Source organism: Rana temporaria, chromosome 1, assembly GCF_905171775.1.
Source record: "Rana temporaria chromosome 1, aRanTem1.1, whole genome shotgun sequence".
Classification (NCBI taxonomy): domain Eukaryota; kingdom Metazoa; phylum Chordata; class Amphibia; order Anura; family Ranidae; genus Rana; species Rana temporaria.
The window spans coordinates 289,560,691-289,585,771 of record NC_053489.1 but is presented as its reverse complement, the minus strand read 5'-3'; the positions used below and the strand labels follow the sequence as shown (position 1 = coordinate 289,585,771).

Here is a 25,081-nt window from a genome sequence, read left to right as displayed (position 1 = left end):
TTGCAATACTGTGTTTTGGACAAGCGGCTGTAATAAATCATTTCAGGATTATCAATCTCATTTTAGTGAGAATACATAACATATTTGTCTTTTTGACGTTAAGGAGCAGTAACTTAATCTTTTTTCTAAGAAAGGAAAGCAAGAGGAAGAAGAATACTAAAGGAGGCAGCTTGGAAATCTTAGGAAAGTGGAATAATATATTAGGTCAATAAAGGAAACTTTACGGAAGTAGATTTATCCTTTAAATCACACCCGTGCCCCAAAGGATAACACTTGGAGTCTGCAGCAGCAACTGTGCAACTCCCAATCGGCCACACAGACAAGCAAGACCTTAAAGGGGTTGTAAAGGAAAAAAAATGTTTCCCTAAATAGCTCCCTTTACCTTGGTGCAGTCCTCCTTCACTTACCTCATCCTTCCATTTTGCTTTTAAATGTCTTTATTTCTTCTGAGAAATCCTCACTTCCTGTTCTTCTGTCTGTAACTACACACCGTAATGCAAGGCTTTCTCCCTGGTGTGGAGAAAGCCTCTTGAGGGGAGAGGGCGAGCAGGAGAGTCAGGACGCCCACTAACACACAGCTCCTGTCTATCTGCAAAGTAGAGAGTGTCCTGACTTGCCTGCTCGCCCCCTTCCTCCTCAAGAGGCTTTCTCCACACCAGGAAGAAAGCCTCGCATTACGGTGTGGAGTTACAGACAGAAGAACAGGAAGTGAGGATTTCTCAGAAGAAATAAGGACATTTAAAAGCAAAATGGAAGGATGAGGTAAGTGAAGCAGGACTGCACTAAGGTAAAGGAAGCCATTTAGGGGAAAAAAATCCTTTACAACCCCTTTAAAGAGGTATTAAACCCAAAACTATTTTTTTGATACATTTCGCAGCTGACCATTCAATAAATGTGGTGGCTGCATCAATTTTATTTTTTCTTATGTTTTTTTCCCCTCTATTTTCACCTGGTGATTTGGCCAGTAACACACCTCCTGTATTAGAGTGTCTCCACTCTGAACGAAGGAGCTCAAGGGCACCTTTGGACAGCAGCATAGTCAGTCTTGGGAGAGTTAGATGTACTAGCAGATTTAAATACACTACCAAATTGAAGCCAATGACTAATAACAAGTGACTTAACTCGGTTTCTCATGCACCCCTGCTAGTGTTAAATAGTTTGTCTCCTCTCTGTAACTGATACACTGCTGGAGAGCTTACTGGCTGGATTACCAGGTGAAAATAAAAGAAAGAAAGCCTAAAAAATAAAATAAATGCAGCCATCACATCTAAGAAATATTAAGCTGCAATATAATAAATGTTTGCTTTCGGGTTTAATATCACTTTAAGAAGATCATTAAAAATAAGACTTCTGTACTCACCATAAGTCCTTTTCTTGGAGTTCACTAACCTTTGGGTTATACCTGCAGGAGTATTAGACACTGGCAAACAAAAAATCTGTAGACCTGTCCAGAGAAACCTCTTCTACTATCAGCAGTGCCGAGGGCATGATCGTAAACACAGAAGGGTGGGACCACAATGGACTCCATGAAAAGGATTTGAAGATGACTACAAAAATACTATTTTCATTTTTGTCTACTAAGGGACACATGAAGTCTTTAGGATGTCCAAAAGCAGCCTGACTGAGAAGTTAGTAGCACAGCAAGAAAAATACTAACAGGCCCTAGAAAAAACTGAATTGGAGACTGCCTTCAGTTCTTGCAATCCTTGAGACCATAAGCTTGGACGAGTTTTTGGAATCTAGAAGCCCCCTGATCCCGCCCCCCATGTGAATGAGTATGGGGTACATGAGGGGTGCCCGACTAGTGGCCCGGTGGCCACATGTGGCCCGCAGAGCCCTCTGATGTGGCCCATGACCTCCTGCTCTGGGATGGAATAGAATAGAATAGAATACTGTTATTAAAGGTACGTTTATTACTAAAATCGCAGTGTATATATGGGCATATCATTTCTGCAGTGGTTACTGGGCTGCTTTCAAACTGATCCTCAGGTGCAGAGCAGTTTACCTGCGGGTTACCTGCACTGAGCCTTAGACTTCTGTTATTACCTGCGACTTTGGTGAGCTTTCTGAAAGTGCACCAAACCTGCCGAATATAATAGGGCCCAGATTCTCAACCGAGATACGACGGCGTATCTCCAGATACGCCGTCGTATCTCTGCATTGAGCCATCGTATCTACATGGACATGCCATCAACCCGCTCTGCTCATTGTGGCCCACGACCGGTTACCAAGTTGCTTAAGTGGCCTTCGCTCTTCAAAAGGTTGGGCACCCTGGTACATAGTATCCCTACTCATTTACCAAAAAAGTGCAAAAAGTTAATAAAAAACACAAGTTTTTGACAATTCCTTTATTAACAAATCAAGAATAATAAAATAAAAAAGTCCCTCTGTGTAGATGCATCGTCGTCAATCACGATGCCCGCCACCACCGCTGACTAGGAAAAAAAATCTCTGGCCCAGACATCAGACAGATTTCTGAGGATTAGAATCCATCCAAATTCAACAAAGCAGATGCAGTAGAACTAATACTGGGACCGAGATGCTGGACTACAAACTGGTGTCATAGAGATCCCACAGCAAAGCATAAGAAATACTGATGCACTTGAAAAATGGGAATATGCGGGTACGCCACTTTGATGTCTGTAGAAGCCAGCAGGTCACTGTGGGATGTCCAAAAGCAGTGCCTCAATGAAGGGTGAAAAAACAGAAAGAAAACACGCAACCACCCGAGAAGCTCCCAGAAGGGGAACAAAAACCCACACGCATCCGAAGATGCCAATCCATCAACTTTGTAAAAAATTGCAAAGGTGTGTGCAGACAACCAGGTAGCCACCTTGCAAACTTGAGAGGCCGATGCCTGATGTCAGAATGCCCAGGAGGCACTAATCAACCTTATAGAGTGTGCTGTAAATAGTAAGGGAGGCGCCCCACCCTTAAAGGCAAAAGCCTGAAAAACTGTCTGCCTAATCCAATGAGAAATAGAGGGAGAGGAGGCTGCCAGGCCCTTACATGGGCTGTCCACAACAATAAAAAAAGGGAACCCAACCTCTAAAAAGGAAGCTGTAGCAGACAGGTACCCACAAACCACCCACACCACATCCAAGGAGTGCAGCGCAACCTCCTTAGGATGCAAAGGGCGCAGACACAGGGAAGGCAGGACAATGTCCTCATTCAGGTCAAAGTCAAAGTCAAACACCATTTTCAGAAGTAAGGAGGGACACAGACCATATCCCTGTGTAAGACCAAATAGGGAGACTTACAGGACAAGGTCACCAGCTCCGACACACGTGTGATGTGAAGTGATAGCAACTAAAAGGGCGAGAGCATAAGTAGGGGAATCGCTCTAAAATTCTCAGAGAGAGGCTTCTGAAGGACAAAGAACCAGGTTCAGGTCCCACAATGACAAAAGAGAACCCAAAGGTGGGAGGTCGGAGGTAGGTGGGCAAATGCCAAACCCCTTGGATGAAGAAGGAATGCATAGCCAAGGACATTAAAAGAAAATCGTAAAGGGAAGAAACCTGGCCCTTAGTGGCACTTGAGACAAGCTTTTAATCAATGCCCCGTTGGAAAAAGGCCAAAACCTGAGCCACTGAGTAAGAGTGTGGATGCAAACTAGTAATGTAGACTTGCACCGCAAGATGTAAACCTTCCAAGTGCAGTGATAAACTCCCAGAGAGGTTGATTTATATGCCTTTAACATGGTAGGAATCACTGAGCTTTAAAACCCTGTCTCTTAGAACCTGGCTCCCACTAGCCAGGCCGGTAAAGCTAGCAGCATTAAAGCAGGGGGAAAGATAGGTCCCTTGGACAGATCTGTCTGCAGACGCAGCCACTACCAGGGCAAGTCCTCGACCAGCAGCACCATGTTGGCGTACGAGGCACCAGAATAACTGGAATCCCTTCAGTCTCTATCCTGCAGGAGACAAGGGAGAAGCTTGAGAGGAGGAAATGCATAAATGAGATGATACTGGCTCCACGGCACCAAGAGAGCATCTGTTGCATCTGCCAAGGGGATCCCTCGACCTAGACATTTTCCTGTTGAGATGGGATGCCAGAAGATTTACACCTGGGGTGCCCCACTGCAGACAAATTAGATGAAACACATCTTGGTGCAGAGACCACTCTTCCTGATCCAGTGTCTGACAACTAAGGTAGTCCACCTGCAATTTTTCTATGCCTGGAATGTATACAGTGGAAAGAGTCAGCAAGTGAAGTTTCACAAACTAAAAATGCATGAGGCCTCCGCCTCCGCCAAACTCCTCATGACATAGTCCTCCGCCATGGTGTTGTTGGACTGAATCCTGACCGGGTGCCCACAAAGAAGCTCCGACCACAGCTCCAAACATAGACTTTTTGCCTGAAATTCCAGGACATCAATCAGTAGCCTGAGAATCCTCTAGCTTGGCACCTTTGCTCCAGTGAAGAGAAATCTTAAGGCGTCAGCATACCTAGACATTTTGGACAATTCCATGCTCCCAACTTTGTGTGAACAGCTTGGGAATGGCCCTTCCTGTTCCAACATGACTGCGCACCAGTGCACAAAGCAAGGTCCCTAAAGACGTGGATGAGTTTGGGGTGGGGGAACTTGACTGGCCTGCAGTTCTGACCTCAACCTAATAGAACACCTTTGGGATGAATTAGAGCGGAGACTGTGAGCCAGGCCTTCTCGTCCAACATTAGTGTCTGACCTCACAAATGCACTTCTGGAAGAATGGTCAAACATTCCCATTGACATGCTCCTAAGTTGAAGCTGTTAAAGCTGCAAAGGTTGGGCCAACTCAATATTGAACCCTACGGATTAAGACTGGGATGCCATTAAGGTTCATGTGCGTGTAAAGGCAGGCATCCCAATACTTTTGACAATATCGTGTATGTACTTGAGGCCCTGGATCAATTAGTCCCCCAGTTCCATATAAACCAGAGAGAGACACCTGCTCCTTACCCAGAGTCAGGCCTCGTACACACGACCGAGTTACTCGTCGGGCGAGACACATCATTTTCCTCGTCGAGTTCCTTGTTAGGCCTCGTACACACTACCGAGTTACTCGTCGGGCGAAACACATCATTTTTCTCGTCGAGTTCCTTGTTAGGCTTGTCGAGGAACTCGACAAGCTTGCTTTGCGTACACACAGTCAAGACAAAATCTCCTCGTTCTCAAACGCGGTGACTACAACACATAGGACGGCAGGGGAAGTTCGATTCCACTTGCACAACTCTTGGGGCTGCTTTTGCTAATCTCATGTGTTTGCGTGTTAAGTAAAGGTTTGGTAAGAGACGATTTGCACTTTTCAGTCTGTTACAGCTTTAAAAATGTGTTCTCTCCATTACAAATGCTACTTTTACTCCCGTCTCATACTTTATTATGAGCAAGCGCGGGTTCCTTAGCATACACACGCTCGAGTTTCTCATCGGAAACCAGCCCGACGAGGAACTCGACGAGCCAATTTGACTCCTGTCGAGGAAAAAGAGAACTTGCTCTCTTTTTGGCTCGACGAGTTCCTCGAGAGTTTCCTCGATGAAAAATGTACACACGACCAGTTTCCTCTGCAAAAAAACTCTCCCACCAAGTTTCTTGATGGATTCTGCCGAGGAAACTGGTCGTGTGTACGAGGCCTAAGAGTTTAGCCCATTCAGTAAACGTGTAAGACACAAAAGGCGTAGCCACAACTGGACGCGGTATGAAGCCAGCAATTGTAAACCTATTACCGGTGACCGATTCTGCCTTCCTTCCTTCTTCAGGATTCTTGAAAGGAGACTCCTCCACCTTGCCTTATTCAACCTAGAGATGAGAAGGTCCACAACAGGAAGAGAGATTCACTTCATCAAAAGGGCCTCCTCAAATGGGTAACGCCCTAAAAAACATTTCTGGACCTCAAAGAGATGATTTTCTAATCTTTATAGACAAATATATCAAAATAGGTGGCGTAAGGAAAAACTCTAGCAGAATGAGCAAACTTATTATATGAGTATCTAAGGGGACAGCCACTTCCTCGGTAGCCCCAGAAGTAGCCTCAATCTTCAATGTTTCCCACACATAGGTAGCCATCCTAGTTATCTGAGGAATCGGGGATCGCATCTTCTGGGTATGCAGGGAAAGGTGTACCCACGACGGCAGAGCCTGACTCTGGCTCAGAAGCAGCCAAGGAGGACGGCGAGGGCAGGGGATGTTTTTTGCTTGCCTTGCTCACGAGCGCCACCTCTACCTGGGAGACAAAGGACTTGAGGACCATCAACAGTGTATCCAAGGGAATTAAAGTCTCACAGGACCCTGTCACCTTCATGAGGGGATCTTGGGGGAGATATACTGTATGTTTGTGAGGCTCCACAGGAGAACCCTAAAAATTTATACTAGGACCTTATCCTTAGTGAGGGTCTGGTATGGGTGTTAGGAGGGTACCCCACACAAAAAAACAAGAAAAAAATGGGCCCCAAAATCCATTCCAGACCAGATTCCATTCCAGATCCATCTGAGCATGCAGAATGGCTGATCAGGAAATGGATGGAAAGAAGCACGTAGGAGGGTACTATATCAGGGAGGTCCCTTCTGGGCATGTTACCTGTAATTATGATGTCCGCACATTTGAGATGGATCTTTGAACATTACTTGAACCTCTTACCTGCACAACGCAAGTAAACTGATGATATATTAGCCGCACATGTTAAAGCAGTTGTAAAGGCTTAGCTTTTTTTTTCTTCTTACAATAATAAACAGGTTATACTTACCTGCTTTGTGTAATGGTATTGCACAGTGCAGCCCTGAACCACGCATTCTGGTGTCCCCCTCTGGCCCTCTCTCCGCTCCTATTCTTCTGTTTTTGCCCCCTTAGCAAGCTTTTGGGAGACATGCAGGCTTTCTCCTGAAGAGGGCTATGTGTGTCTATTGACACACACAGTGTGGCTCAGCCCCATCCCCTTCTCATAGGATTTTACTGACAGCAGCAGGAGCCAATGGCTTCCACTGCTGCTTATGTGCCTATGAGGAGAGAGAGTGCTCTTAGGTACGGCACTGGAACAAAAGAGGAGCCAGGTAAGTATATGGGGAAAGGGTTGTTGGGAAGCTGATACTAGAAGATTTTTTGCCTTTAGAACCACTTTACTGTTGGGACTCCAGCCTTCATCTTTGTCCAGACCTCTTTATTTTTTGCATGGGTCACCCCTTAAAATCCATACAAGACCCCCATCTTTATTGTTCATCTTTTTACACAGTGTCATTGGTTGTAATGATGCACCATAACAATGACTGGGTGACTGCCAGTGTCCTAGCAACCAATTACATCATCAGTTGCTTGGATGCAGGTGGCTGGCCGCCAACATTCTAGCAACCAATGGAGGGAGGGGAGCGGATGAACAAGGGTGAGCAGGAAACTGTCAGATTTAGTAGTGGTAGTAATACCACCATTAAATGTGTGATTTCCAGCAGCAACTGTAGATTTGCTATGGCAAGCAAGTGAACGGGCTATTGAGTTCTACTGTTCGGCACACACCCAGAACTTGAATTTCATCCTTACTATTGATTGGTTACTCAGTAGGCACTGCATTATAGGATATTGAGGGCATTACTTACCTAAAATTCAATCCAGGCTCAGTATGGTTGCAAGTGCATGTAAACTTTGTCGTCAACCTAGAACTACTGTATATTCCGGGAGAGCCAATGGTTAGTAAGCACCTCTTCATCCGCACTCACTGCTGTTAGGTAAGTACTGGAGTATTTTTCTTTTGTTTAATAGTATTAAGAACAGTGGGCCAGATTCAGGAACATCAGCGGATCTTTGGTCCGGCGCAGTGCATCTTTTTTACACTGTGCCGGAGCAGCGCAGAGAGGCATGCTAGTGATTCAGGAAACTTTTTTCCTGTCTCTTGCCCCGGCGTGGCGGATTTTACACGGCGTAAGGCGGCGTAAGGCGGGGTAGAATAAAATGGGTGGCTCCCTATGCTAATGAAGCGGGGAGCGTGGCGCAGGGGTCACGCCGGGGCGCATCTTAGACCGCACATGCTCAGTGACATCCAGGGGTAAATGCCCCAATCTGCACATGCTCAGAACTGCGCCCCGGCGTGATCCCTGAGCTCCGCCGACCCACTACCAAAGCCCAGTCCCTGAATCAGCCCAGACTTCCGCCCTGCAGGTGCAAATGTACTGAAGCTTTTTTTTTCCAAGCTAGGTGGTTTGCATTGTGGTGGGGCAGTTATGGCTGATGAGGAATCCTCAGGTGGGCGGATGACCAATTTCAGCCCAGAGGAGAGGGCTGTAATTATTGAGGGCCTCTCCCAACATGGGGACCGCCTCTATGTGTTGTCCAGCAAGTGTTGTTGCTCAGGTCGTTTGTAACGCTGCTGCTTTAGCTGCTCTCCAGCTGACCTCTGCAAGTTTGGTGTAAAGTTACCCCTGCTTTATAAAGGGTAACTTTCCGCTGCAAACCAGAGTTACACGCACCGGGAGTAGCCTGCGCCGGCAATTCGTAATTTGCTGAATCGGACCAACTCCCTCATTTGCATATTTAAAATAGAAAAACCAGGGCCGCGCTAGTTCAGACCAGCGTAAATGGGCGCCCACGCCGCACCGGCGTGGAAAGGTCCAAACGAAAAAAAAAAAATCTACGTTACGGCGTAATATTGTTTGCTGAATACGGCGCGGAGATACGCCGGCGCAAATTGGCATTTACGCTGCGCATCTCAGTCTACACCGGCGGAAATTGTTCCTGAATCTACCCCAGTATTATGTATTTCCTAGTGTTAAGAACAGCACAGGAGGCTCTGAAAGACCAAGGTCCACCTCATTCTTTGTGTATACTTTAATTGGTTAAAATGACTGACAGATACACTTCAATACATTATCTTTTCTTTACCTGCCATTGGTTTCCAGCTTGTCCTGGAACATAAGCAGCCGAGAAGTTTCTCATACTATTCTTCACTGAGGATCCGCCTATGTCACTGGCACCAGATGGTTCACCACTCATGGCCATTTGGTAAGAAGAATAATTGTAGAGGTTGTTGTAATATGGATACAGGGAAGGTTGGTAAAAGTTGCCATAATAAGCTGGGTCAACCATAAAGTCAGATGTGTTCTCCATGTGCCCCCTGGTGGGGATAGATGGCATATCCTGAACATGCATTTTGCTCTCTGCAGAAAATAAAACATATAAAAATAGTTAATTATGGTTACATTCACATAGACGTAACATGGCTGTAAACATTTTTACTGATAATTAGGACAAGGAATGACCAGATAATAGATCATTTTTTAATGCAAAAAAATATTGTATTTTTTTTTTCATTTGCATAGGTAATTATATAAGCATGTTCTCAGACACAAAGTTTTGGATTATATATTTTACGGATCTGAAAGCACTGCATGTTTTTGAATGTGTGAATGTCTCCATTGAAAATTATGCAGCTGCATTCAGATTTGAAAATAAAAAAGGGTTTTAAACATATTTTTTACAGCCATGTGAATTGGGTCTAATTTTATTGGAACACTTCAAATGCACAACACAATAAAGTAATAATAATGATAACGAGCACGTCACACAAAGCAAAACTATCAGCATTTATCCCATGGAAACATCCTTCACACTACCTGGGCTAGATTCAGGTAGGGGCAAGCATAGTTACGGCGGCGCAGCGTATCGTATTTACGCTACGCCGCCGCAACTTATAGGAGCAAGTGCAGTATTCACAAAGCACTTGCTCCGTAAGTTGCGGCAGCGTAGCGTAAATGGGGCCGGCGTAAGCCCGCGTAATTCAAATGTGGAAGGGGGGCGTGTTTTATGTAAATCTATGATGACCTGACGTGATTGACGTTTTGTACAAACGGCGCATGCGCCGTCCATGTACATATCCCAGTGTGCATTGCTCCAGCGGCCAGCGTGAGAATGCACCCTAAGATACGACGGCGTAAGAGACTTACGCCAGTCGGATCTTAGCCTAATTTTGGCGTATCTTGCTTTCTGAATACAGAAAGAAGATACGCCGGCGCAGATTTGAATTTACGCGGCGTATCAATAGATACGTCGGCGTAAATTCTTTCTGAATCTACCCCACTGTTTTTAAATGCTTTGTTTTCCAGAAAAATATGGAAAAATATCATGAAAGAACCTTTAGTGAAAACTCAATCAGGGAAATTCATAAAGAGTGTCTAATGGAGGCCATGCATGATTTATTTATTTTCGTTCAACCTTTGGGTTGAATGAAAAAAATAAAATAATTAACTAATTCCCCCATCCACACATTTGATGTGTACGGGAGAATCAGTATCGCTGAGCTATTGTATTCTGGCCGCGGGGAGCCTTCCAGTGTATCTGGCTACAGCCAGCCTCACAGATTTTTTTATTAATTTCTTAAAGGCAATTTTATTAATGTCTGTGCAAAAAAAAACTGTGCACAGTATAACGGCCTCACTGATTTTGGGGAAAACAGAACAGGCTGGTTGTACATGAGTCGATAGATAGAGCAACTTGTGTACAACCAGCCAGCCCACATATAGATCGATCCCTGTTGAACAATTTTGATCCCTGTATGGCCCTCCTTTAGATATCATTTCAATGTGCCTCCACACAACAAATGTCTGTACGAGCGACAGATTCATGTAGGTAAATGAATCTGGGTCATGCACCCACATGTGGAGGCTCACCGAGACTGGAGTGTCCACGCGTACACTCCATTTTCAGTGCAACTGTGCATCCTCCAACCGTTGTAGCTGTCACACAAACAGTGCAGTGGTTGGGAGTTTTGAATTTAAATGGGCCAGGCCTGATAGGGTTTCATAGACGCTAGTACCCCATCAGTTTTGCTTCTCCTGTTATTGACAGCAGGTATTAGGCAAATTGTTAGCAAATAGACAGCCTGTCTGTTGTTGGTCATATGGAGAGATCAAACCTGATGTGGAATTAGCTCAGCTTCCTCATCAGGCTTCACCCACTGAGTGTCACTGGTTGTTAGGAGGTTGTCGACTTAAAGACCCCTTTCACACTGGGGCGGGGGTGCGTTAGCGGTAAAGCGGCGCTAATTTCCCAATTGCTACCCTACATGTATACAATATATATATATATACACACACTTGAGATAAAAAGTATGTGAACCCTTTTGGAATGATATGGATTTCTGCACAAATTGGTCATAAAATGTGACCTGATCTTCATCTAATGCCGCGTACACACGATCGGTTCGTCTGATGAAAACGGTCCGATGGACCGTTTTCATCGGACGAACCGATCGTGTGTGGGCCCTATCAGTTTTCCAGCTTTATGCAAGTCAACAATTCTTAATCGTAGGTCTTCTGAGAGCTCTTTTGTGCGAGGCATCATTCACATCAGGTAATGCTTCTTGTGAAAAGCAAACCCAGAACTGGTGTGTGTTTTTTTATAGGGCAGGGCAGCTGTAACCAACACCTCCAATCTCATCTCAATGATTGGACTCCAGTTGACTGACACCTCAGTCCAATTAGGTAGAGAAAAGGGAAACTGCCGCTCTAGGTGAGTGCACTCAGCAATCAGTGTCCTCTCAGAAGCGTGGGTGCTGGCAATGCACAAAGCGAAGACCGGAGAAAAGACTGGACAGCCGCACTTTCACGAAATTCTTAAAAAGTTAAGAATTTTGTGGAAGTGCGGCTGTCCAGTCTTTTCTCCGGTCTTCGCTCACTCCAATTAGCTCTTGGAGATGTCATTAGTCTAGGGGTTCACATACTTTATCCACCTGCACTGTGAATGTTTACATGGTGTGTTCAATAAAAACAAGGTTAACATTAAATTTTTTGTGTGTTATTAGTTTAAACAGACTGTGATTGTCTATTGTTGTGACTTAGATGAAGATCAGATCACATTTTATGATCAATTTGTGCAAAAATCCATATCATTCCAAAAGGGTTCACATACTTTTTATTGCAACTATGTGTGTGTGTGTGTGTATATATATATATATATATATATATATATATACACCGTATTTATCTGGCTATAACGCGCCCCATCGTATAGCGCGCACCCCCGAACTTGAAGGAAATTTCCTGGGAAAAAAATAAATACTCACAGTTTGGATGCCCCTCGTCGGTGTCTTGCCCGTCGCCCATCGGCGGCCTCGTCCGGTCCGGCATCCTTCTGCGGCCATCGTGGTGTCCTCCCCGCTTGATCCCCGCTTCCCGCGCTGTTTGAACCACTGCGCCGGCATATACCGAGCGCAGTACACTGGGGTATAGTCGGGCAGGCTCGGCTCCTCACGCGTAAAGGACGTACAGGACACACAGGACGTGCCGAGCCTGCCCGACTATACCCGAGTGTACTGCGCTCGGTATATGCCGGCGCAGTGGTTCAAACACAGCGCGGGAAGCGGGTATCGGCGTATATCGCGCACCCACGATTTTGCCCTGATTTTCAGGGCAAAAAAGTGTGCGGTATTCGCCGATAAATACGGTATATATATACACACATACACACACTCACCGGCCACTACTTTATTAGGTACACCTGTTCAATTGCTTGGTAACACAAATTGCTAATCAGCAAAGCACATGGCAGCAACTAAATGCATTTAGACATGGTAAAGAGGATTTGCTGGGGTTCAAGCTGAGCATCAGAATAGGAAAGAATGGTGATTTTATGACTTTGAATGTGGCATGGTTGTTGGTGCCAGACAGGCTGGTCTGAGTATTTCACAGACAGCTGATATACTGGGATTTTCATGCACAACCATCTCTAGAGTTTACAATGATAGAAAGGCAACAGTTGAGCTGCATACACACAATACAATCCATCAGATACCACTGAATATGTTCGGACCCAAAAGATCAGAGTTCATAGAAGAGGCCCAAGGAACCTTCAAGGTTTGAAGACTGTGTGGAAGAATGGTCCAAAATCACACCTGAGAAATGCTAGTTTCTCCATACAGGAGGAGTCTTGAAGCTGTCATTACCTCATTATCAACAAAGGATTTTGTACAAAGTATTAAATACATTTCAGTTAGTGTGTTTAATACTTTTTCCCTGTGTCATTCCATGTTATTACATATAACTTCAATTTCTTATTAGTTTTGGTTTCTTTGAATGTATGAATTACATGGGTTGTTACCGACATGTGGGGAAAATTTAATGTCAGTAGCCCCTTTTAGAAATATATTTACCTAGAAAAAATGTGACGTGTTCAATTCGTATTGTGTGTATGTATGACACTCAATCACACAACTGCCACTGGTTTCCCCCCCCCCATGTACATTTCTTTGCTGAATAATCTATAATGATGATCTGTACCCACTGAAAATCAAGGCTTAAGCCCCATACACACTATCAGTTTTCCTGCAGGTTTTTGTCCTCGGGTTTACCAAAACCATGTAGTGTGAGGGCCGGCCTAATTGCATACAAATTGAAATTCTTGAGGTTTGACCTCATATTAGATGGTTTTGGTAAACCTGAAGACAAAAACCTGCAGGAAAACTGATAGTGTGTATGGGGCTTTAGTAAATAAATATTAGTATTTTGCAGGTTTCGGTTTTGATTATCTATTACAAGCTGGTACAAGGTAGGATACAGGACTTAAAATCAATATTGAGAAGAAACTGATAAAGTAAATGTCTAGAAAGCAAGCGATAAATGGTAGTCACATGGAAAAAATAAAACTAGTGAGCCCTCTAGTGGAAATATAAGAAAAGGACATGAACATCCTGTTAACACGGAATAAATGTCAAATCTATGCTTGCATGTTTCAGGACATTTTTACCACTGTTTGTACTGTATAAGGAGTTACAAAAATAAAACATATACTTAGAACATATATTTAAATAAATGAAATATACACAGGTTGCCATAAATATATATTAATAATATTTAACAAGCTATTAAACCCTAATAAATATCATAAATGTTATGATGCATATGAAATAAAGAACATTTACCATAGAAAGCACATCGACAAAGGTCACTTAGCAATCAACACAAGATATCCACAGCAGTTGAAAAATGCTTTAAGAGATTCACATAAAACATGAACAGATACAGGCTGTAACTAGCCTGGACACAATGTACCAGCATATAACACTAGAACATTGTTATACAATGTACCTTGTACAAACAAAAGATAACTTCTTTCCTGCTTGTCCATCTCTAGACAGATAGGTACAGTATATAGTATGCACACTCGGAATTCAGCCTTGTCCTTATCTTTATTCACTCAAAAATAGAAATTATAAAAACATGTTTGAAGGAAGCTACAGTATCTTATTATGTAGGATATTTTGTGGCATGAGCAATGATTTTAAGGAAGATGCAAAATCAAATTACTCACCAAAATTTCAGTAGTGAAATATAAAATAATTAATTTTTTAAAGCCCTGGTGTCCAACCTTCAGCCTGGGGGAGCCGCAAACAGGCCTTAGGCCCCTTTCACACTGGGGCATTTTTCATGTGCTTTGGCGTTAAAAAAAAGCCTGTAAAGCGCCTGAAAGAAGCCTCATCTGCAATCCCAATGTGAAAGCCGAGTGCTTTTAGAGCCCTTTCACACTGCCAGCACCCGAAAAACACTGGTAAAGTGCCGCTAAGACCCCTTTCACACTGGGGCATTTTTCAGGCGCTTTGGCGTTAAAAAAAGCTCCCTCAATGGCAAGGGGGCTTTAGGAGCGGTGTATTCAACGCTCCTAAAGCGCTGCAAAGAAGCTGCTTGCAGGACTTTTTTTGACAGCGAGACAAGCTAACAGCATGAAGGTCTTAGAAAGGGGAGTTGAGACAGGCGCTGGAAGGCTGGGAAATGGTGATCATCAGCAAGTCCAGAGTATCGCATCCGGTGCCCCAGCAGAAGCGCTGGCTACAGGGCAGAGTGCCACTGGCCTCTGCCCAGCATCAGAAAAAGAGTTGGATCTGGAGAGTCTGAGAGATGATCTGCGTAAGCTGTTTCCCCAACAGCAGATATCCCCACCGGGAGTAGAGGAAGCAATTCTCCCTCCCAGCAATTGGACACTACCCCAATGTCCATCCCCCCCAGCAGAAGCGCTGGCTACGGGGCAGAGTACCGCTGGCCTCTGCCCACCCTCAGAGTTAGATCCAGGGAGTCTGAGGGATGACCTCAGTGAGCTGTTTCCCCAGCACTTGGACACTACCCCAGTCTTTATCCCCCCAGCAGAAGCGCTGGCTACGGGGCAGAGTTCCGCTGGCCCCTGCCCAGCCCTCAGTATGTTTTTGGAGGGTTTGGGAGACAGCCCCTGTCAGAAGTCACCCCAGTGGCTGGTCACAGAACCGGCAGGGGAGAAAACCATTCCCCCTCTCCAGCGGCTGTACCCAACTTCTGTATATGTCCCCCCAGCAGAAGTGCTGGCTACGGGGCAGAGCGATGTTGGTCTCTGCCCAGAATCAGAGAAAGAAATGGAGAGTCCGGGATATAGTCCCCACAAGACACCTCCCCAGCGACTGGTAACTACACCAGGAGAAAAGCAAGTACCTTTTCCTCCCCAACAGCTTAGCACTACCAGCCTACGTTCCCTACCAGCTGAAGTGCCGGCATCGGGGCAGATGATTATTCAGCTCCCCCCAGTATCGGCAAACCCAGCCTCGGATCAGAGGAGTGCGGACAGCTGTTCCCACTCTGCAGCTGCTGTTTTTATTCACGGGAGACCGTATGTGTGGTTTTGCTGTCCAGCGCTAGAATCGTACTTTTCCTTTTTCTGTTTGCCTAGGGTGGAAGTTTGTGACTAACACAGGTCCAGACCAGTTAAGGGTCAGGAACCTGGTTAGTCTGTTTTTAAAAGGGGAGAAATGTGACAGAACCCACTGTCACTGTGTGTTTTGGAAGGGACTGTGGGTGGGCCTCCTACCCACAGATTATGGCCCAGAAGATACTGAAGACCTGGGGACAAGCTGGCATTGAGATAATGTAATGCTACATGCCTTCTCCCCCATTCCCCTCCCTCTTGTTGCTGTGTCTAATTGTGTTGGTTCATGGCACATAGACAATTGTCTGGACTGGAGAGTGGAGACGTCTCTCCGCAGGGGACGTGTATTGAGAGACTGCTTGCTTACCATAATCCTTTTATATTTATCTGTAGTTTCTGTTTCAATGTACAAGTGTTAAGTTCCAATTGGTTGTTCCTTGTCCCCCCCCCCCATGACAAAGCTAAGGGGAGTGTCCCTAACTGTGTGTAAAAGTGTATGTCTTGTATTTAATAAACAGTTGATGCTCTGCATGTTTAACCCTCAACACCTCTGTGGATTGTCTCGTGATTGAGGGGTTAAGGGCTGGTTATGGTCGAATCTGCAGGCTGTGGGTGCGTTTGGAGGACAGGAGACAGGTCTGGCGGATGTGCCCACCAGGGGTATTTGAGATCCGTCACACTTAGTTCCTCACACTACACCCTCCTCAGCCAGCGTCCCCCCTACACAGTCAGTCACACACAATTGGTCAGGCAGTATTCTATTAGCTTTGCCACTTTGTGTCCCCCCTGCACCTGCTTAGCCTCCCCTACAATCTGGCAGCGTTCAGCCTGCCTGTCACTACTGCCTCCACTTCCCAGGTTTACCTGACACCACCCAGGTCCGCAGCTTACCCATACACACCGCTGCCTCTCCTGGTTACCCTGTTACCTCTGCTTCCCTCGGTCTCCAGGTCTGCCTCCTCTGTTGAAGATACAGAGTAGCACGGTCCTCAGTCACTTCCGCTTCTCTGTCCCAACATCCGCGCTTGTCCCCAATCTCTGTGCCCGCAGCCTCTCTCAGTCTCTGAGGGGGTCCGCGGATCTCACACACACCATGCTGCTTGCAGGACTTTTTTTGACAGCTAGACAAGCTAATAGCATGAAGGTCTCAGAAAGGGGAGTTGAGAAAGGCGCTGGAAGGCTGGGAAATGGTGATCAGCAGCAAGTCCAGAGTATCGCATTCGGTGCCCCAGCAGAAGCGCTGGCTACAGGGCAGAGTGCCACTGGCCTCTGCCCAGCATCAGAAAAAGAGTTGGATCCGGGAAGTCGGAATTTCCGATGGAAAACGTCAGATGGGAGCTTTTCATCGGATATTCCGACCGTGTGTATGCCCCATTCGACTCCGTGGAGTGGGGGTATTTGTGGGAAGTCCTTAAACGTTTTGGTATAAGCCCTAAATTCCTGCACTGGCTAGGTATGCTCTATAAGTTGCCCAAGGCCAGGCTCCGTACAAATGGCAGCCTATCTGAGAGTTTTCTTCTCCAGAGGGGCACCCGGCAGGGTTGTCCGCAGTCACCTAGCCTGTTCGCCCTGGCTCTTGAGCCATTGGCGATACTGATCCGGGAGTCCTCCGCTGTTAGGGGTCTCAGGCTTGGCCCTTTGGAGGAGAAGATTTTGTTATATGCAGACACCGCTCTGCTATACTTGCAGGACGCCGGACCCTCTTTACAGGCTGCCCTGGAGTTGTTTAATGGGTTTGGGCATTTCTCTGGGGTCAGGCCCGGGGGGCGGTGTCGCAGACCCCACTACTCTGGGTGGAGGAATTCAAATACCTGGGTATTATGGTGTCGAGAGACCTCCAGGCCTTTCGACGTCTCAATCTACAACCCATAGTGTCGAGACTCAAAGACCAGTGCTCCAGATGGCAGAACTTACCTCTTAATCTTTTCGGTCGTATTAATGTGCTGAAAATGCTCTACCTGCCTAGGTTTAATTATATATCCGTAATTGCCCGGTCTGGCTCCTTGCCTCCTTTTTAAAGGAGCTGGATAGCTGTATGAGTGCTTTTCTTTGGAGGGGCGCTAACCCTAGACTGGCCAGGTCGACCTTGCAGCTCCCTGTGAGCTGTGGGGGTCTTGCGTCACCTAACCTGAAAGTGTACTTTTGGGCGGCCATGTTGGTCACTGTGCGCTGGTGGTTCGAGCAATCCAGGTCCAACGCAGCCACGTGTTTAGAAGCGCTCATTTTGGGTTCTCTTCGGGAGTTGGGGAATTTGGTGTATAGGGGTGGCGCGGCGTACCCTTCGCTCTCGGCCCCCACCAGAGTGATCCTAAGGGTGTGGGGGTTGGCTAGGAAATGGTTCCTTTACGATCGCCATTACTCTCCCCTTTGTCCGCTATGGGGAAACCCTGCGCTTCCACACTTTCGGATGTTACCTGATGCGCACCTGTGGGCCCGTTTTGGGATCAAAGTACTTCAGGACATTATTAGAAGCACAGGGGGTGCTTCTATTCTTTTCTATTAATGCTGTGTTACCCCTTTATAAGTTGACATATATCAACAGGGGCTGTCCCCAGAAATTCGACTGCCTATGGCTGCCTTGGATTGAGCAACTGTAGGGGGGTTTGTTTTTTGGGGGGCAGTAGACCCAAGGATCAGAACCTGGGATCCATGGCGGAGGGGATGGCTGTTCTCCCTTTCCCCGTCTTGGCAGGATTCCTTTTATTGGGATAGGACCCTGTATGTTTGCGATGGCTGTGTGCCCTTGTATTTGATATTATAATTGTATATTCATTTTTCTACACCTGATTATATTTTGTATCTGTTTATAAAATTTTCCCTGATTTGTGTATGAATGCTTTAACCACTTGCCGTCGCCGCACCGTCATTATACGTCCACAAGGTGGCTCTCCTAGGCGAGACCACGTAAATGGACGTCCTACCTTTTAGCCGCCACTAGGGGCGCACGCGCGCCGCCGGAGGCGCGCGCGCGCGCCCCCCCCCGACTCCCGTGCGTGTGCCCGGCGGGCGCGATCGCCGCCGGGCACACGCGATCGCTCGGTACAGAGCGGGGAACGGGAGCTGTGTGTGTAAACACACAGCTCTCGTTCCTGTCAGCAGGGGAAATGCTGATTTTCTGTTCATACAATGTATGAACAGAAAATCAGTGTTTCCCCTAGTGAGGCCACCCCCCCCCCCCCCCACAGTAAGAACACACCCAGGCATACTTAACCCCTTCCCCGCCCCCTAGTGTTAACCCCTTCACTGCCAGTGGCATTTTTATAGTAATCTAATGCATTTTTATAGCACTGATCGCTATAAAAATGCCAATGGTCCCAAAAATGTGTCAAAAATGTCCGAAGTGTCCGCCATAATGTCGCAATACCGAAAAAAAAATCGCTGATCGCCGCCATTACTAGTAAAAAAAATATTAATAAAAATGCCATAAAAATACCCCCTATTTTGTAAACGCTATAACTTTTGCGCAAACCAATCAATAAACGCTTATTGCGATTTTTTTTACGAAAAATATGTAGAAGAATACGTATCGGCCTAAACTGAGGAAAAAAAATGTTTTTTTATATATTTTTGGGGGATATTTATTACAGCAAAAAGTAAAAAATATTCATTTTTTTCAAAATTGTCGTTCTATTTTTGTTTATAGCGCAAAAAATAAAAAACGCAGAGGTGATCAAATACCACCAAAAGAAAGCTCTATTTGTGGGAAAAAAAGGACGCCAATTTTGTTTGGGAGCCACGTCGCACGACCGCGCAATTGTCTGTTAAAGCGACGCAGTCCCGAATCGCAAAAAGTACTCTGGTCTTTGGGCAGCAATATGGTCCGGGGGGTAAGTGGTTAATGTCTGCCTTTGTGAGATGATATGTTTTTTCAATAAAGACCAACCTTATTGTTAAAAACAAACAAACACGCATTCTCGGAATCAAGTCGACATATGCTTGGAAGCATTGAACTTAATTTTTCTCGGCTCGTCGTAGTGTATTCTTACTTTTTTCCTGTTTGTACATTCCTTTCCTTTGCAACTCCTAGAGCATGTCAGCAGTCTGACCACCTTGTGTTGTATGTCTTTCGGATATTCCGACTGTGTGTGTGCCAAATCTGACTTTTTCCGTCTGAATTTCTGACGGACTTAGATAGAGAGCAGGTTCTCTATTTTTCTGACTGATAAAATTCCTATCGGAAAATCTGTTTGTCTGTATGGAACTCCGACGCACTAAAAACCATGCATGCTCGGAATCGAGTCGTCGTATGCTTGAAAGCATTGAACTTTTCTCGGCTCGTCGTAGTGTTGTACGTCACCACGTTCTTGACGGTCAGAATTTGGTGTGACCGTGTGTATGCAAGACAGCTTGAGTGGAATTCCGTCAGAAAAACCATCCGAGTTTATTCCAACGGAAAAAAACGGTCGTGTGTAAAGGGCATAATGTTGCCATCCTAGGACAGGAAGTGTGTTACTAGCAGCATCACAAAATGGGGGAAAAAAAGCCTAAAAAAATTAAACAAATGCAGCCACCACAATAAGGTATTAGTAGGCTACAATATACTACATTTTTCTTTCTGGGTTTAATGGTCTTGTTTTATTTCCTTCACACTATTCTTACTTTTTTCCTGTTTGTACATTCCATTCCTTTGCAACTCCTAGAGCATGTCGGCAGTCTCACCATCTCGTGTTGTATGTCTTCAGTCCGACAGCTTTCTTTAGGATTGCATTTACAAAATACATGATATCTTATGGTGATGTCAGGGGCCACACTTGAAGCCCCTATCAAGTAAATAACTGCCAGTGTTTTAACCACTGCAATACAGGGCATTTTTACCCCCTTCCTGCCCAGGACAAGTTCCAGCTTTACGCACTGTCACACTTTGTATGACAATTGTCATGCAACACTGTACCCAAACTACATTTTTAACATTTTGTTCACACAAATGGCTTTCTTTTGGTGGTATTTAATTGCTAAATAAAGTGTGTTTTTCTTTGTTTCTGTTATAAAATTTTGCAAATAAATAATCATTCTTCATGAATTTAAAGCGGTGGTTCACCCTCCTTCACATCATTAGACCATTACATTCGGCATCGTAGCGCGAGCTACGGTATGCCGGTCTTAAATTTTTAATCCCCGTACTCACTGTGCTATCGCTCATTGAAGAATCCGACTCCCGCGGGGAATGGGCGTGCCTATGGAGAGGGAGGATGATTGACGGCCGGCTCTGGCACGTCACGCTCCCCGAAGACAGCCGGAGTAGGTCTCGGCTCTTCACGGCGCCTGCGCACAGGCTATGCGCAGGCGCCGTGAATAGCCAAGCCTATTTCGGCTATTTCCGGAGAAGGCCGGCCGTCAATCACCTTCTCTCACCATAGGAACGCCCATTCCCCGGAATCTTCAATGAGCCATAGCACAGTGAGTACGGGGATAAAAAATGTAAGACCGGCATACCGTAGCTCGCGCTACGATGCCGAATGTAATGGTCTAATAAAAAAAAAAACATTTTTTTTTTTTTTTAACAGGGTGAACCCCCGCTTTAAGCCAAAAGGTATTCTGCTACATTTCTTGAAAATAACCAAAATCAGTGTAAATGATTTAGTCTGTAGGAAAGTTATAGAGTCCTACTATGGTGTGTATATTTCTGAAAATTGACTAATCCTGATGGCCTATCTCATTTCTTGAGGCATAAAAATGTCAGGGCAGTAAAAATATCCCCAAATGACCCCTTTTTATACATACTGTCACCAGTGTAGTACACAGCATCATATAACAGGTGTGGTGGTGATCAGGGACACTAACTGGTTACAGTACGACAAAAAAAATATTGTTTTTTTTTTTCTTGTACGTGTTTGTGTGTGTTTTTGTTTTTTTACACACTTTGACCAGAGCAATATGTTAGCAAAGTAGCATTGTACTACTCTGCGGAAGTGATCAGTATTTTTATTTATTTTTTTACACATTAAGTTTACATATAGCAATGAATTTAATTGCTATATGCAAGCATTTTACTGAATGAAATCGATTCATTCAGTTTTTGTTGTGATTAGCTGTGATTGGCAAGACTTAATCACATGGTACAGATGAGCTGTGATTGCCCCAGTTTGTACCATGTGATCACACTGACCCATCACAGCTAGCGACACAATTGTATAAAATGGATGGCTTGAAAGTAAGCCATCCATTGTGTATAAATGTCATGTGATCTGCAGTGATTGGTTACAGCGTTCACATGGTACTGGCAGCGGGCTGGTACAGTGATCAGTCATTGGCTGGTGACAGATGGTGCCGCTGCGCCGCCCCGCGGGGCGCGATCCAGGAAGACGTCATATTATGTCCACTTGATTCGACGAGAGGTTCCCGCTGGCGTCATTATGCCATAGGCCAGGCAGGAACTGGTTAAAATGCATGTAAACCCTAACAACAAACTTATATTTTATTAAAATTTAAATATCCAATTGAAAGTGTTTTAACTATTCCCTAGGTACAAACAAAAACCAATTGATCCTACCAGAAATCAATTGTTGTCCTTTTCCCTGTGCACCCTGAAGTGTTATCCCGAGCAGTACTATCGGTCCTGCCCAGTTAACTCCCTGTTATGTTAAGGAGATGTGGAGAAGAGGGAAATATGTTATTGTCCTAACACACTTTGCAGGTGATTTACCAAAGGGAAATAGAATTTACACTTTGCAGGTGCAGTCATTTCTTCCGTTTATTTAGTGAATGGGGTGAGGCTCTGCTGATTTTCATCATCTGAACACGTGCAAGCAAAAATGCAGTTTTTTTTTCCTTGCACCTGATTGGGTATTCTTTACAAAACGAAGCTTCATCACAAAAAATGGGTGAAAATGAGTGTAAAGCACACAGTCTATTTGCCTTTAGTAAATCAACCCTAGTGTTCTATGGAAACAATGCTGCTATTCCATACATACTGTACATACAATTGTGTGAGTGAGAGCTGTCATCCTAGAAATGAAAGTGTGTTAAGCTGCCCATATATGGATCAAAATTCAGCCAATTCAGCAGGGGCCAGTCCAATTTCGATCCACGTGTGGGCACTGTGTTTGAACAGAAGTGGAACTTCTGATCGACTTCTGTTTAATGTCGTTTTGAAAATTCTCTGCTTAATCAGCACTACAGGCTATAGCCTGCAGCACTGATCTGTGTATTCTGATGGCAGGGAAGTCTCCTCTCTGTCAGACTATAAAGAAATAATGAGGAGGATCCCCCAATTCACATAGAGTGTGTGGATGGGGGAATAGGGTCAGTTTTTTTTGTTCAACCTGTTTAAAAGATACGTAGCTCTGGGGGATGTGAGGTTGTGTAGTCAGATGAACAAGTAGTACTGCTGGCTGATGCCAGTAGTCCCACAAAGATGGATCAAACCACAAAATTGCGATCCAAGTTCATGTAAACATAAAAAATGTATTAAAATAATAGTCATCAAAGGAGGTGATTGAAGACAGACTGGTGATTATCAATAGTACTTATAATCATCCCAATATATGAACAGCAAGAGTGGCTACACATACCATGCAGAAACTTGTGCACAGAAGGAAGATGGTAAGCTGAACCAATTCCAGATGGGATGGTGATGTGTAGATCCGTGCTGTGCAGACACCGTGAAATGTGGAATGGCTGGCATGGAGTAGGTTAAGTTAAATTGTAATGCATTATTTTACCACTTCAGCCCTGGAAGATTTGGCTGCTTAAAGGGGTTGTAAAGTGTAACGGGAGGGCCGGTGGAATCCAGAAGCTCTTACAAAGTATGAGCCAGGAAATAATGGACATATCTTGGATTGCTTTAACATGGGTCTGTAATTCACAATATATTCTAGGAGATCTGGAAGAACTATTTACAGGTTGTTGATTCTGAACTCCACAGGTTAATTGAAAGAGTGACTCATTCAATGTGGGAACACAGACTGTTAGGTGTTAATGTCGTCTGTTATGATGTAAATGAATCTAGTATGGCTTCTGAAGTATCTTCCATTGTGTGGTGCTAATTGACCCTGTATTGTGTGAAGGGCTATTGATGATAAATGTGTATTGTATAGCAGGTGAGGGGAGCCGGGATGTCTACCTTAAAAAGGTCATATCTCGGAGTCACCTTGTCTGGGTAAATGATTAGTTAATTAGCTAATGTAAATTATGTCTACTAAAAGAATGTGTATTGGGCTCATTGTGTGATTATGTGGGTGGAGTTGAGTCATTGTTCATTTTTGGTTACTAACTGTATATAAGAGCCTGATTTTCTCATTAAAGGGTCTATTCGTTTTGAACCTCAAACAGAGCGGTGTCTCGTTATTGGGGTTCGTTTGCCTGACTGTGGAGTGTCGATAGCTGTCTTGGGTTCGGAATGGAATATCTTAAACTGCGTTAACCCCTGTCCCATTTGGGGTTCCGTTATATAAAGGTACAATTTTTTTTTCCTAAATAGCTTCCTTTACCTTATGGCAGTCCTCCTTCACTTACCTCATCCTTCGATTTTGCTTTTAAATGTCCTTATTTCTTCTGAGAAATCCTCACTCCTGTTCTTCTGTCTGTAACTCCACACCGTAATGCGAGGCTTTCTCCCTGGTGTGGAGTGTCGTGCTCGTCCCCCTACCCTGGAATACAGGAGAGTCAGGACGCCCACCAACACACAGCTCCTTTCTCTATATGCAACGTAGAGAGCGTCCTGACTCTCCTGTAGTCCAAGGGAGGGGGCGAGCACGACACTCCACATCAGGGAGAAAGCCTTGCATTACTGTGTGGAGTTACAGACAGAAGAACAGGAAGTGAGGATTTCTCAGAAGAAATAAGGACATTTAAAAGCAAAATGGAAGGATGAGGTAAGTGAAGGAGGACTGCACTAAGGTAAAGGAAGCTATTTAGAAAAAATAATTGGACCTTAACAAACCCTTTAATGACCAGGCCATTTTTTGCGATACGGCACTGCGTCACTTTAACTGATAATTGCGCGGTCGTGCGACGTTGTACCCAAACAAAATTTACGTCCTTTTTTTCTCACAAATAAAGCTTTCTTTTGGTGGTATTTGATCACTTTTTTTTTTTTTGGCGCTATAAACAAAAAAAGAGACACAATTTTGAAAAAAACACTTGTACTTTTTGCTATAATAAATATCCACAATTTATTTTATTTTTTTAAAAGTACATTTTTTCCCTCAGTTTAGGCCGATATGTATTCTACATATTTTTTGGTAATAAAAATCGCAATAAGCGCAAAAGTTATAGTGTCAGCAAATAGGGGATAGATTTATAGCATTTTTATTATTATTTTTTTTTACTAGTAATGGCGGCGATCTGCGATTTTTATCAGGACTGCGACATTATTGCAGACAGATCGGACATTTTTGACACATTTTTGGGACCATTGTCATTTATACAGCGATCAGTACTATGTAAATGTCACTGGCAGGGAAAAGGTTAACCCTAGGGGGCGATCAAGGGGCTAACTGCGTTCCCTAATGTGTGTAGGG

The 25,081-nt window shown here is 44.7% G+C and overlaps 1 protein-coding gene across 1 annotated transcript in view; it reads right to left on the bottom strand.

Annotated features, from left to right (window-relative positions):
- DMRT1 (doublesex and mab-3 related transcription factor 1) overlaps positions 1-25,081 on the bottom strand; it is a 182,540-nt gene that overhangs the window by 94,415 nt on the left and 63,044 nt on the right. The window contains exon 4 of the mRNA XM_040357176.1: positions 8,844-9,118. Within this exon, the coding sequence (XP_040213110.1) occupies positions 8,844-9,118 (275 nt within the window). The remainder of the gene's footprint in view (positions 1-8,843; positions 9,119-25,081) is intronic.